At 39.1% G+C, this 16,084-nt stretch overlaps 1 protein-coding gene and 1 long non-coding RNA gene across 2 annotated transcripts; one reads left to right on the top strand and one right to left on the bottom strand.

Moving 5' to 3' along the window:
- Positions 1 to 755: 755 nt before the first annotated feature.
- Positions 756 to 4,177, bottom strand: LOC131942291 (uncharacterized). Its single transcript, XM_059302079.1, has 2 exons — positions 2,449 to 4,177; positions 756 to 1,328 (listed from the first exon to the last, which is right to left on the bottom strand). Exons 1-2 carry the CDS (start codon positions 4,150 to 4,152, stop codon positions 1,071 to 1,073), a joined length of 1,962 nt encoding a protein of 653 aa, XP_059158062.1. The 5' UTR covers positions 4,153 to 4,177; the 3' UTR covers positions 756 to 1,070.
- Positions 4,178 to 12,480: 8,303 nt separating this feature from the next.
- Positions 12,481 to 14,151, top strand: LOC131942289 (uncharacterized). The gene is made up of 3 exons (XR_009386731.1): positions 12,481 to 12,517; positions 13,592 to 13,660; positions 14,014 to 14,151. It is a non-coding gene; the product is annotated as an uncharacterized LOC131942289 (long non-coding RNA).
- Positions 14,152 to 16,084: the final 1,933 nt, after the last annotated feature.

Below are 16,084 nucleotides of genomic sequence, written 5' to 3'. Positions count from 1 at the left end.
AAGTAGAGTTCATTTGTTTTTCCCACGTTTTCTTTAACTTGCTTTCGCCTCTGTTTGTTTGTTTGTTTGTTTGTTTTTCCAATCAAATCTTGCGATCGAAATTTCGTGCACTTCCCAGTTAGCTAGCGCGCTGAAATTTTCAGGGAAGCTTTGTTTCGGATGACAATAGAATATTCAACTGTTATTATTACTAAATTGATCCATGGAAACATTTTATTGATCATTTTATACCCCTATATAATAATAATATAAAAACGTGGGGGGAAAAGGGACATAACCCAGTAACTGTAATTTGATGAAAAGAAGGTTCGATACTCTCCCTCTTTTTGCCTACTGAGTAGTTGTCACGCGTTGTTTGTCTACAAACAACCAGAACGTAACAACTGGTGGCCAGTATGGGGGAGAAGATATGGTCGAGTGGTTGGGCACACGATTGCTAACCCACTCGACACGGGTTCAAATCTATGTGTTCTAGTCAGTAACGTATTCGCACAACGTGTTTTTTACGAGTTGTCTTTTTACGAGTTTTCTTCGTTTACCCAAAAACAAAGTGAAAAGATAAAATCGATAGCAAGATTTGAATGCAAACAAACATACAAAGACTAAAAAGTAGAAAATAATAATCATTAAAAAAGTTTTAAAAAACCCACGTTTTCTGATTGAACTAAAAAGTAGAAAATAAATGCTATACATCACAATAATGCAAGCGATCACTCTACTATAAGCGATGAAAAACGTGGGGCGCCGTGATTTTCTTACAGTTTCTAATACTGTTGACTCTCTACAAGCTCCCTAATAAAAGTCAATAGTATTATGATATTATCTAATCAATAGTAATATAACTTTTACTTCGGCGTTATGTTCATGCGGGTCACCCCCAGGTGAGAAACTTAACAAGTAGAGAATCTCCTGGATGTTATGTTCATGCGAGTCACCCCCAGGTGAGAAACTTAACAAGTAGAGAATCTCCTAGACGTTATGTTCATGCGGGTCACCCCCAGGTGAGAAACTTAACAAGTAGAGAATCTCCTGGATGTTATGTTCATGCGAGTCACCCCCAGGTGAGAAACTTAACAAGTAGAGAATCTCCTAGACGTTATGTTCATACGAGTCACCCCCAGATGTTGCAGGTAAGACACTGACGTCAGCAGCTCCACTGGGAGGTCCACCAGACGCGAGAGCTCGCGGACCTCCGCCATCTCCTCCTCCGCGTTGTCCAGCAGCGTCATGTGACCTTGACAGTGGACCGCCAGCTTCAGCTTGTTCATCTTCTGGCGGATGTTCAAAAACTGCCGGGCCAGGTCCTGGTCCTGGGAGTGTAGCTCGGTCTGTGGACAGAGGTCAGACACGTGGGTCAGAGGTCAAACTTTAGGGGGGGTCAGAGGTTATGTGGACAGAGGTCAGACACGTGGGGGTCAGGGTCAAACACTATAGGGTCAGATATCGAATTTAGGGTTCATGGGTCATGTGGGTGGAGGTCAGACACGGGGGCAGAGGTCAAACACCAGGGGGTCAGATGTCAAATTTAGAGTTAAGGGGTCATGTTGTCGGAGGTCAACTAAAAGGGGTCAGATGTCAAACGTTTTTCTTCTTCTTCCTTTTTAATTGTACTACTGAATGGGATTTCACCCAACACAATTAGCCTACAGTACAGCATCTTAAGTGCCATATAGACTCCGATTTCAGCTTTTCTTTTTGGATTTGCTTCCATAGCCCTTGTTCAACCAAGAACAAACTACAAGGCAGCAGTTGTTTGATTCTGAAATTTTCTCTCCTAGATGGGTTGCTGTCCTTAATTAAGTGGACTGTTCTGCCAGGGGTCCGAACTCAGAACTTTTGGACTTAGCAATTATACGTTCTCTCGGTCGTCCCCCAGCCCCCCCATAGGTCGACTTGAAATGTCACACAGGGTTCATAAGTCAACCTCAGGGATCTATCTGGTTCTGTACACATGTTACATCTGCCCACCCCGCACCTGAAATAAACAATTCTAAAGAAAATTAGAATTAGTTGTATAGATTATATCTTTATGACATACGAAATGAGTCATATGTCTTGAACCCTCTCCCTCCCCTCCACCACTTCACACGCCATCACAAAAATCAACCCGACTCCCTACTCTCACGGGCATAGCAAAGGATTGGACAGAAATTCAACACTAATCCGATGCTAAGGTCAGAGGTGAAACAGCCTACAAGAACCTGCTGACGACGACCTTATTAACTTACCAGTTCCATAAGAGATCAAACAGCTAATCTGTCCGGGGGGACACTTGATATTTTCGGGGGGACGGGGGACACTGTTAAAAGTATACGTTTTCTATATAAAGTCCATTTTCGTTCAGGGGGGGGGGGGCGGTAGTCTTTCTTCGGGGGGGGGGGGGGAGATACCTGGAAAAAACTCTTCTGATTAATTAATTAGGACCTTCTAATGACGAACTTCACTTACCAGGTCCATCCTTAACGTGGCCAACATGTCATTAATGTTCCGTTTTCTCTCCGGCGTCAGCGGCCCGTCCTCCACGACCTTGTTCTCGGCCTTGACCCCTCTCAACCTCTTCCTGAGCTCGTCGTTCTCCACATAGCGGGCCCTCCAGTCTAAAGTACTGGGTCGTCTGGTCGACAGTTTCAGACGAGTTGTCGTCTCTTTCAGGATACTGTAATCATCACTCGAATCTGGAGTTACGTCCCTTGTAGCACCGCTCTCGTGTTTCACTTCCGTCAACACAGAAGTCACGTGATCGCATTCACTTTTGATTTTAGAGCCCGCATCACGTGACTGCTCAGAAATATTTTGTGGACCATAACTTTTTGGACACGTGGAAAGTTGTTTAAAATCAACGATGCTGTTATTATTATCATCACTTCGTGTGACTTCCCGACCACCCGCCAACTGACTAACAACGGAAGAAATCTTCGTGACCGTTGATTTGATTTTACCCGGATGGTGCGTCACTAGGGTGTTGGGGTTGATTAAATAATCGGGAGAATTTTTCTGACCAGGTAAATAAAATTTGACACCAGTCTCCTGCTCCGTCCTAACGCCACCCACGTCTAACGCTAAACTATTCAAGAAAGTTCCAGAACCAAAACTTCCCACACTTCTTCTCAACGGACGAAATTTATCCGGGAGCGAGGGGAAAGAAAAACTTTCCTTCACTTTTTCTCGCCAAGCAAGTTGTTCCTGATCCAAAACACCTTTCGCATTTTTCTCCCCATCTTTGTTTCGCTGTTTCCTGACTATGTATCTGCTATCTGAATTAGTCCGTACGAACATAAAGTTATCTTTTTCAAAATTTATAAATTCATCCCTTATGACGTCAACAGCTTTGGGCTTTTTACTTCTACAGATTAAACATGCGCTAAATTTATCCGGCGACGAAGTTAACTCTTTTTTGGAAAGAAAATCGTCAATTTCAAAACTATTTTTGGCTGCCTTTTCACAAAAATCTGGCCTTGATTTTTTAAAACTTGCCATATAGTTCTGCAGACACGGACAGCGTTGGTTGAGCATACAGTTCGAACACAGACACATTTCACAGCAACACTCTGATTTTTCAGAGGTTTGGACAGGCGAAGAAAAAGATTCCTTGATATTTTCAACGCTTTCAACGGTGCCTAACCCACGCTTATCGTCATTTGTATCGTCATTTTTATCACAGCTGAATCTGGTGCCCAAATCGTTGTTTAAAGCATAGACAGGATGTAACAACGGAGCCACCGCCTTCCTTCTACTAACCCTCGTCTGCCTGTGGTTTTGGCTGTCAGTTTTGCTACGGTGGAGCTTATGTTTTCTGACTAGTTTCGGAGATTTCGTGTAGGCTAGTGATTGGTTGTCTTCAGATATAAATAGATCACACTGATCAGTGTTGACCGGATCTCCATCTTCTGCGTCCCTCTGAACCACGTGACCACTGACCGTGTCCACCACTGGGCAGTTTATTGTCACACCCACACGGCTTGTACTGTTTTCAGACCGTTCCTGACGTTGGTGGTCAAGTCCTGAGGAGACGGAAGTATCGGTTTCCCAGGAGATGGGCGCGTCATTTCCGATAAGTAGGTCATCCCCGGAACTTTCTCTTATAATCGAAAGTGGGCGGGACACTTTCCGCTTGATGGGGAGGTCACCTGTGGACAACATTCCGTCATGCATCAGTGCCTACATCTGTCATGGCTAATATCCTTCATGGTGTATAACTTAATGGCTTATATCCTTCAATGGCTTATTACTTCATGGCTTATATCTTCATGGCTAAAGTCTGCCAACATCTGGAAAAAAAACATGAAAAATTATTTGACCGTGTAATTCAGTATCGGATTTTGAAATAATGGCATGTAAAATTGAGTGCCCTAATCAGAAAGAAATGAGTTCAAACCCTAGTTAGGCTGTGTTTAACAAACCGTAAAGGGACCATCTGGTTGAATGAAGTGGCAGAAAACGAAGTGAAATCCGTGAGTGAGTTGTATCGGCTCCTTGTGTTCCTAACTCGTGGATTCGAGTTCGTACACCATCCCTGAGTCTACTCAGCTATGTTGAGTACCTGACTCGGATCTCTCGAGTCGTGGAATGTATAAGTCGCTGGGCATTAAGCTGATCAAAGATTTGGAGAGATAAAAAGCAATAGATGAGCTCTACTTCATCAGCACTTATGTATGTAAATGGTGCTCTACGTACACATCAGAGATTCAACATGGCCACACGTGGGTTGAACAGCACAGCCATAAAAATAACGCGAGAAAAATAACCAAGGGAAACAACTCCTATTGAATTAATATGGTTGATTTATGAAAATAGGAAGATATACAAATTAAATATAGTTGAAAACCCTAAAAAAAATATTTTTTTATAAAAACTATGAAACAATTAAAAAACATAATTTGCTGTGGGTTTGGTCGCTCAAGAAATCTTTTCAAAACAGTTTAAGCGCAACATTTCTTCTCAACAATATAAAAAGGGACAAAACAGGAACATTAAACACAGCCTTAGCCACCATTACTTCTGCTTGTTCTTATATATAGATCTGACTTTACTGACGCCCAATAAATAAACTACACTTATCGCCTTTGACTTACATGCATATTCATAGTCTGCCTCAACAGACACACCAGTGTGTAGCCGACAAAGAAATTTACCCACGCCAGTATTAAGATAGTCACATGTGCACAAGAATCAATTCATGCGTTTCAGAATTAAAATCGATTAGCTTTTGGGACTTTTAAACTTTGAACTGCTGCAGGCGGGGAAACTATATCCCTTCTTTAATTTTGTCGAATGACACTTTTACCTACATTTTTTGTGCATGTGTGTGTGTATTTTGACCGCCTAATTTGACACAATTATAAAACACCAGTGTTTCTTCCAGACTCTTTTCTACGGTGGGGGGGGGGGGGGGGGGGGGGGCAGAGTTTCTTCCAGGCACCTCTTGGAAATTTTTTTACCGCCCCCCCCCCCCGAACGGAATGAAATTTATGTAATTTATATAGAAAATATATACTTTTAACAGTGTCCGCACCCTCGAAGAAAGTTTACCGCCCCCCCCCCCCCCCCCCCGAAAATTTCAAGTGCAACCCCGGAGAAAAAAAGTCTGGAAGAAACACTGGGGGGAGGGGGGGGGACACACTGCTTCCCCCAAAGCCCCATGCCCATGTCCAGTAAGTCAATGTGAGTTTAAAATTATATCCCCCCCATATATATATATATATATATATATATATATATATATATATATATATATATATATATATATATATATATATATATAACACTTAGCAGATAAAATATAGAGACATTGACTCACTAGTTTGGTTTTTTATCCAATCAACATACAGCTTTATATATATATATATATATATATATATATATATATATATATATATATATATATATATATATATATATATATATATATATATATATATATATATGTGTGTGTGTGTGTGTGTGTGTGTGTGTGTGTGTGTTTGTGTGCGTGTATGTAAAACATACACAAGACTTAAGTATACACCAAAACAATTTTTAAAGAGTGGTTTGTTAGTTACATTTTTTAATGGGGGGGATGGGGTCCATGGGGATCACAACCCCTACCCTACTGCCTACATCATTGGCTCTGTCACACCTTTCACCCCTACTAACTTTAATTATCTGCCCTTTTTATCACACATGCTTTAGTTACCTCCCTTTTTTAAACCAAAAAAAGTAATTATCTCCCCCCTCCCCCCACTGAAATAGATTGTATTGGTTATCTACTTCTATGGGCGGCCAGGTGAATTGTAATACAACGTAGTAAGTAATAGGAGTGGATGAAGATGTCACATATTGTGTAGTACCATATCTCCTTTTCTTGGACACACTTGTATACAAGAAAAGATATCACGATGGCTACACCGTGTAGCCTGCTCCCAAGCCTAGATCCCCATCAACCCCCCCCCCCCCTATACACATACAACACGCTGTTACGTAGGCAACATATATTATGTAGCCGAATCGTTATCTTTTAATACACCGCCTGACCCCCCAAAGGCCTCATAAATCTTCCAGTAATTAAAATCAGGCTCGGTGAAACCAGGATGATAAAGTTCATCCAGCCTAGAATGTTCTAGAACGTGACTTGTGAGACGTACCCCACGTCAGAAACACGACCAGGACTGTCATCAGATAATCATTTGCGTTTTTGATAAATAGCTTGTAATGTTAGAATGTTTCTGAGTTATGGAATGTCGTATTTACTTATGAATGTTGCCTGGAGAAATGGAATGTCGTATTTACTTATAAATATTGCCTAAAGAAATGGAATGTCGTATTTACTTATAAATATTGCCTAAAGAAATGAAATGTCGTATTTACTTATGAATGTTGCCTAGAGAAACGGAATGTCGTATTTCCTTATGAATTTTGCCTAGACAAATGGAATGTCGCATTTATGGAAGGAATATTGGCGAGACAAATGGAATGTCGCTGAGACTTCTTGAATGTTGACTAGAAATTTATTTCTTCAATTAACAGGACTTTTTTTCAGCCTTTATCTTACCCTAGTCCATACTCTAACCCTTACCCTTACCTTTACCCTAGTCCATCCCCTAAGGGGACGTCCATAAAGGACGTCACACTCGTTAGGGGGAGGGGGGGTCCGTAATTTTGTGACGGTGTGTGTTGAGGGGGAGGGGGGGGGGCGGGTTCAGATGGTGAGACGTCACACTTTTGCATTTTAAAAAAAGCAATGCTAGAAAACGAATTTTAGACGTTATTTCGCGGTTTAGAAGACTGTTTTAATAAATTGTAATAGGAATTGATTAAAATACTCTATTTTGACAGAGTTCAGACAAGATTTTAGAAAAATATCGATGTTTTAAACAAAAATTCAACTGCAATTTTGAGGGGGGTTGTAGGCTGAGGTGTGACGTCATTTTAGGGGGGGGGGGTCTGGCTTTTTGTGACGACGTGTGACGGAGGGGGGGGGGGGGTAAAACTCGTCAAAAAAGCGTGACGTCATTTATGGATGACCCTTAACTCTTACCCTTACCCTAACCCTTACCCTAGTCCCGACTGTGATTTGCCTTGATGGCAAAAAAATTATTAATAATAATAATAAAAACAAAAACTAATTTCCTCATGACTGTCTTATACAGAGTTTCTTCCAGGCATCTCTTCGGGGGGGGGGGGGGGCTTTGTCACGAAATGAAATTTATATAATTTATATTGAAAATATATACAGTGTCCACCCCTCCCCACCCATCCCCCCGAGAATTTCAAGTGCCCCCCCCCCCCCCCCCGGAGAGAAAAAGTCTGGAAGAAACACTGGTCTTATACCATCGAGGAATGTATTTTGTGAAAGAATTTCTGAAATTATGACTAACCAATAGGAATTTATTTATCGAAGTTCATTTTTCACTATCATCACACTTGTAACCTTGACCCTAGACGTTTTCTGACGACGTTTCTTTGAACTGACTTGTTTACAGAATTTTATAAACAGTAGATGCTCTTTCGTTGTTTTTTATTGAGTAAACCTACAAACAACTTTGCTAATGTGTGATAAAAGTCGTCAGGCTATTTCAGGGGTCTCCAGACTATTTAGTCCGAGGGCCGCATTAACTATCAAATTTCAGTTCGGGGGCCAATTTCTTTCTAGGCATGTCTTTGATTTTTCTGAGCAAAGTTCCTCAGCCATCACCGACAAACGTTTTTTCCGTGGACAAAAAAATCTCTGCGGGCCGGATGAGAGGACCTCACGGGCCGCATCCGGCCCGCGGGCCTTATTTTGGCGACCCCTGGGCTATTTGATAGTACATAAGGGTTATGGTTCTTTACAACAAGCTGACGTCTAAACTCGGAATTTAACCTCACCAGTCGGAAAAATTCCGCATTGCACAATTTATGGTATCGTAACATACACATACATGCTGACATTGTCAACGTATGCAGCGTCAAGTGTTTTATAATAACTAATTTGTCGAGAGCTCTTCACTCTCGCTTCTCAAGTATTTGCGGACTTTTTTTGGGTGACCTCCCCTGTTTCATGGGGCCTACTCTTTTTTTTTTTGTGTGCTTCAACATAAAACAGATAAAAACACGTATCTGGATGGGAAATCTGTGGCACGCAGGTATTGTGAGGAGAAGAGCTGTCCAACCACACAACACCACAATTATACAACCACACTCCCACATAACTACACACACAACCACAAAATTATACCCCACACAATTATACAACAACACAACCACACAGCTACACATACATAATTACACAACCAAGAAACCACACACCCACACAATTACACCCCCATACATCTACACACCCACACAGCTACACAACCACACTATCACTCAGCTACACACCCACACAATGACACACCCACACAGCTACACAACCACACTATCACTCAGCTACACACCCACACAATGACACACCCACACAGCTACACAACCACACTATCACTCAGCTACACACCCACACAATGACACACCCACACAGCTACACAACCACACTATCACTCAGCTACACACCCACACAATGACACACCCACACAGCTACACAACCACACTATCACTCAGCTACACACCCACACAATGACACACCCACACAGCTACACAACCACACTATCACTCAGCTACACACCCACACAATGACACACCCACACAGCTACACAACCACACTATCACTCAGCTACACACCCACACAATGACACACCCACACAGCTACACAACCACACTATCACTCAGCTACACACCCACACAATGACACACCCACACAGCTACACAACCACACTATCACTCAGCTACACACCCACACAATGACACACCCACACAGCTACACAACCACACTATCACTCAGCTACACACCCACACAATGACACACCCACACAACTACAATCCCACACAACTACACAACCACACCTAACACCCCATGTCCGTGCCGTTGATATTGCGCACACACACACACACAAACATATAGCCTATATACATTTCCAAAATGAATTCAAGAACTTAAAGTAGTGGTTTTTGACATTCAAGTTTTTAAAACTAAAATTATAAACCACAAACATCATACCACCGTACCCAATAACTGTAACTCAACGTGAAACAGTTGTAATTTTGGCATTACTTGGGGTAATTGGGGGAGTACAACATCCACCAACACCTCCTAAATACCCACTGGTAACAGATATAATCAGCTGCTATATTTGTGTTGCTACCGAACAGTGTCAATAATTTGTTAAAACCGCAAGCGGCAAACCAGGTTGACATTTATTTACAACCTCCAATAAAATCTTCAACATGCAAAGATTAACGGCCTTTTTATTTTATTTATATTTCATTTTTTCCCCCTTTTCAAGAGAGTTCTCGTGTGACAGTGGCGCCCCCTTCATAAAGCCAGACGCAATGGGCAATCAACAATGCGGGTGTCGGTCCGACTCTAAGATAGTCACACTTCATTGGACTCGCATAACTGAACACACTTTCCTTTTATGCCAAGTGTTTTCACACCGGGCGGATCAAACACAAAAAGTCACCGTCGAAATATGTTCCTACCCGATCCTTTACACTTGTCGCCAATAAAACCAATAAGAATTTTATAAAGATTAAAGTGGTCCAATTAATGTTGATCGATTTCACTTAAAAGATAATTTTAAAAAAAATCAATAGTACGAATGTCTGAGGTTTATTTTTAAACTTTTTAGTCAACAATGTACTTTGGTGATATATTTCTGGTTACACTTGAAATTATTTATCTCGATACCAATTTAAAGGTCTGTTTCTAACGGCCGTTTTTTAAAGCTGTTAGTGGCGATACGCTGCACATCTACTGGTGTGAAATGTGAAACATATAAATGCAACAAGTTGCATTTCAACTCCATCAGGAGTGGATATAGCATCTTGATGCTTGAAGATGCACATTGGCTGCAACCCTTAATCTTTTTGTTTTTACAAAACCCTCACCACAACCCTTTTTCCAGTCACCCCAACCCATCAGTTACCCCAACCCCCAACCCATCAGTAACCTCAACCCAACCCTTTTATACATAAACGCCAACCCAACCCTTGTGTACCTTAACATCAACCCAACCCTTTTGTACCTTAACACCAACCCAACCCTTTTGTACCTTAACACCAACCCAACCCTTTTGTACCTTAACACCAACCAAACCCTTTTGTACCTTAACACCAACCCAGCCCTTTTGTGCACTAACCCCCAACCCCTTTACACATTAACACCAACCCAGCCCTTTTTACATTAATACCAACCCAACCTTTCGGTACAGTAACCCCCACTCCAAAGCAGTTCATTCTCGTTTGCTAAAATAGGACCAACACTTTTGTACATAAAAATCTAGATTTACATTATTAAAAGATCAAATCAGCTTACATTTGACAATTTAATTTCAAAATACTCATTAGACTTAATTAATAATTATATTTTTATCCACTATAATATATTTTAAAATATTTACTACACCGAAGCGCCGCAATGTTGTTGGTCGAATTAATTTCAAAATTTGATTTCTGGTTTCTCAAAGTAAAACAACTTTTTGTGCTGTCGTGTAAACAACGACGGCTTCTCATGCAATCTTAAGTGTCCCTCCCATAAAAAAGCTAACACAAAAAACCCTCATTCTGATATACAGGCTAGATAGCCTAACTTTATCACTAAGCTGTTCTTGTTACAAAACAAACGATCTAGAATCTAGTTCTTCTCACCTCTTCCTATTTCAGTTAACCACAACAACTCTATCAAAACATCGTCATACTTAATTAGTTTGGTCTATTTTAGACATGTAAGTTATATACAAAAAGTTGGGAAAAAATGTTAATGAAATGTAATCAATTACCTTTTGTGTTATTATCTCGTATAAATCGTGGTTGATGAATAACTCTTATTTTCCTTTCTGACCATCACACATTGTACGAAACAGCACTGTAAATGACTGCTAGATAACACAACACGATAACAAGAGAGACAACTCGTGATGATAACCGATTAACACCCCGTCACCCTCTTTTTCTCGCTTCGTGTGTCCGCTGTGAGGGGAAGTTATCCATGCTTGTAACAAACCCCGTAACTCTCGCAGTAGCTTTCGTAGACAAGGTTGGCACTTTTCATAGATAGGGCAAGTGTTCTCTATCGTAGAAGTCAGCAGAATGACATTCTCCGTCACTCTAATTCGGCTGATTAAATTTATTTAAAATACGCGAAAATATAGTTAAATTAAACACAGAAACATGCGATTGTTTGCTCTTTTCCTCTATAGAAATATTCTTAGAAAAAGCCAATTTTGAAATAATACAATAAATATTTAGGGAGGTAAATAAAACACTGATAAAGGCAGAGTGGTGTGTATGAGTGGGGGTGAGATTAATTTGCTATGGACTAAATTTTACACTAGTGTGTTTAAAAATATCGAGTTGTTTAATATTCGATTTTAACTTTCCCTTACATAAAAAATAAAACGTCAAGCAATGTGTTAGTGAATCAGTATAATGAGAGAATATATATATATATATATATATATATATATATATATATATATATATATATATATATATATATATATATATATATATATATATAAATCAACGAAATTCACGAAAACAGATAGTGTAAGGGACTTTCAAACTGTGCATGCAACAGATGTTGTAACTCATTAACCAGCAACGAATGTTTGGAATTTTATCTTATTTTATCGAAGTAAAAAGAAAACTATTCAGTTATGTGTTGGCGTTTCGTTATTCATCACCATCTGTTTACAATATGGTAGAGCTAGCTGTAATCGACCATTATAACCATACAAGGAAAAGATGTGCTAGTAGTAGCCTATACAAGATTGATTAAATTAGATCAAAAAACTTCATTTAACGATATTCCAAACATCAAACAGTACCCCAAACACTGACGGTGGCCTCTCATTATGAAATAAATTTAACAATTTAATCCGTTGTAGATTATTTAAACCACATATTTACTGTGTGATAGTATAGGTCGACTGTCTTTACATTTTTTGTTGGAAAGAGATTAAACCTCGTGAGTTTTGCCACAGTGATTGATTTTAATCAGCCATTTGTAGTTAAATTGTATTTGTTGTTGTTATTTTTGTGTGTATATGATAAGAAAGCTGTCTATATGCTGAAAACTAAATATCTTTATCAACATAAAAGGTTTTCAGCACATGACAAAGCGCCAATTAATAAATTGATTCTTTTTTTTTATTTTTATGTAGACTTGCGTTTAAATCAGCCCTAAAAAAGTCAAGCTCATATTTCTTAAACATGGGGAAAATCCACAAATATACATAAATCTAAGAAAATGTTATGGAATATCAAGGGGGAGAGTGGAGAGAGTATCATAGTTATGCATGGATATAAGAAAACTACCCGACCCGTATGCTACAGCATACGCCGCTGTTTAGTTGTTTTATTTTCTACTTTTCAGTAATTCATAATTTGTGAAATCGACAGTACCAGTACCAATGCTGCGACTGAAAATATTTTGCTTTAAAACACTATCAGTAGGTCGCAAAGGACGATTATCCTCACCCTCCCTACCCCCCCTCCCCCGTGAAAGCAACCGTCCGTGACGACAGTTTACAGACGACAATGAAAAGATCAAGCAGAACTTGTTATCTCCTCTAAGTTTCAAATCGTTTAAAAACTAAATTATCTGCCTATAGTAGCCGTCACTAATTCAACCCGGATCTACGATTGTAAACATTCGGCGTGAGCCACAGCTCACTAGACTGGTGGGATGGGGGTGATAGCGATATGGTCTGTTGCGCATGCCTGGAGGCGGCGAGGGAGGGGCGGGAGCAGGGTTAGAGAGTCGGCTTGCGTGGTGGTGTCCCGCATGGTTGGACGACGTACAGAATTATATATATAGATAAAGTATTTTGTTTAACTTTTGGCACTTTATATATCATTAATTTTCGTGTTGACACACACACACACACACACACACAAATACACGCACACAGAGAGACTGACACAACTGATTTTTCCGACTAAAAAAGACGTAAAACTTCGAGATTTGTTGCACGATTTCAATGTACGAGAAAGTAATAACCCATTTTATTATTAAAAAATATATTTAATTTGTTTTCAGTAAAAAAAATGTTCTGTTATCGAGCTGTTGTAGTCTTAAATTTGATCTCAATGGCAACATCTGCTGATTGTAAGTAGTATGGTGTATTTCATTTTTAAAAAAAATCAACACTATTCAACGAAATACTATTTCAGTATGTAAAGCTATATCCTAGACATCTAGATTGAACTTTTAAATTATGAAGCATCTTATATTTCTGAAATATAGACACCTATCACAGTTTTAAATAAAAAATCAAATAAAAATATTTGTATTTATTTAATCAAGTCTATATTGTTATTTGGCGGGTTTTCTATTATTATTTTTTGTAGAAATTATAAAATCTTTTGAAAAATAGAACTTTCTATGCAATTTTTTTTTTATAATTTAAAAGTTTTTATATTGAATATGTAAAAAATCGTATTCTTTAATCGTCTTTATAGTGGCAAGTTGCATTCAGAATTATACTGACTCGGTCAGCCCTCATTTTGAAAGTGGTATTCAAGTATTTGAAAACTCGAACTCCTATTCAAGGATTAGCAACACAAAGAGAAGTGTGCAGACGGTCAAATTCTCCAGACCTTACGTAGGTGCAGCACCACTTGTTATGCTATCCGTGTTACATCTGGATATGGATAAAACAGCAAACTTGAGGTATCACCTTTATACAGGGGAGATCACCACGACTGGCGTGCAGATTGTCTTAGAAACATGGGATGACTCAAAAATATATTATGCCATGGTGCAATGGCTTGCCATTAAAAATTAGATTTTAAAGTGAGCACTGTGTAGGCTACACATTGTTATAACGAAGTCTTTTCATTAAGATTCTGTTTTGATTGGTAAATAAAATAAATGGGTCAAAGTAATTACATTTTGTTATGTGTACACCTCATGCATATAATTGCTTCTTATATGTCTTTTCACAATCAGAGTTTCTTTCAGACAAATCTTCTGGCGAAAAAAAAAAAAAATACAGGCCTATAAGATTTGCATTTAAAAAAGTCACTTTAACCAGTGTCTGCCACCTTCTGGAAATTTAAGTGTGACCAGAGGCGTAGCGGGGGGGGGGGGGGGCGGGGGGCGCAGACCGCACCGGGTGACACCAAGGGAAAAAATAGCAAAATATATAGAGAAAAACTTGAGGGGGGGTGCAAATCGAAAGTTTGAGAGGGGGGGGGGCAAATCAAAAGTTTGAAAGTTTGTCCCCGGGAAGGGTCGCTACGCCACTGGGGGGGGGGGTGACACCATTAAGTGCCGCACCGGGTGACACCCGACCTCGCTACGCCACTGAGTGTGACCCTACCCCTTCCGGAGAAAAAATGTCTAAAAGAAACTCCCGCTATATTAGTAAAGTGATTCGATTGTAAATAAATAATAATATTCACTTTTGGCAGTTTATTAATATATTTGATACTAATTTTCAATAATACTAATAATCCCTAGACAAAGTGCAATAGACATTAAAAACAAAATGGCGCCTGGTAGTAAATCTGTTGTATCTTTCATTTCTAACTTTAAAATTACCCAATATGACACCAAATGAAGCCTAATGGTGCTGCTGCAGTATGTAAATTGTCAAAGTTCGTTTATTGAAACGAAATTATATAATGGATGCTCTACCACCGTACACACTGCTACAACCTACGTTCAACTCAAACAAACTATAACACCTTTTTACTATTGCCGTAGGTTGTGTGTTGTTCACCATTACAAAAAAAAATATTTAAAAATTCAATTCATGAAACTACAGAAGACAGAGGCGTAGCTAGGTGAGGGCGAGTGGGGTGGCCTACCCGGGCGCAAATCCTAAGGGGGTGTCAAACGAGGTATAAAAAAAAGAAATTAAAAAAAAAGCTCATTACATTATACAAAACCAAAATTCAGGAAAAAGTGCACACAAAAAACGCTTTAATTACAAGCTTTTATGTAATAACGCACTAAAAAGGAGAGAATAAATTATGCTCCTGAACTATATTTTATAATAACTTACTACTATTTAAATAACTAAAAATAAAAGCTGGGTCGCTGCTTAAATTCGATTAAAGGTGTTCAATAATAATAATACATATTATAGCGGCTCATGCTTTTATTTTTAGTTATTTAAATAGTAGTTCATTATTATATATTTAAAGAAAATCATTTATACATAGATCTAGTACAGGGGTCGGCAACCTTTTGAAGCGGAAGAGCCAAAAGTTACAATTTTCTAAATTTCCATGGTTTTAAAGAGCCACTAACATTTTTTTTATTTCAAATAAATTTATTTTTTATTAAGATTATTAGTATTTGTTCAAGGAGCTGGAGAGCCGCATCTTGATATCAAAAGAGCCGCATGCGGCTCGCGAGCCGCAGGTTGCCGACCCCTGATCTAGTACATTTAATTTTTACTAGGCCCCAATGAACAAAAAATAATTATTTTTTGTTGTTGTAGATCTAGGTCTATGATCTAGTAGCCTATATAGGGCCTAGAACATTATATAGTATATATATATATATATATATATATATATA

The sequence above is a fragment of the Physella acuta genome, unplaced genomic scaffold (assembly GCF_028476545.2).
Source record: "Physella acuta isolate Inbredline_101_S28 unplaced genomic scaffold, ASM2847654v3 ptg000398l, whole genome shotgun sequence".
In the NCBI taxonomy this organism is placed as follows: domain Eukaryota; kingdom Metazoa; phylum Mollusca; class Gastropoda; family Physidae; genus Physella; species Physella acuta.
This window is presented reverse-complemented; position numbering and strand designations above follow the sequence as displayed.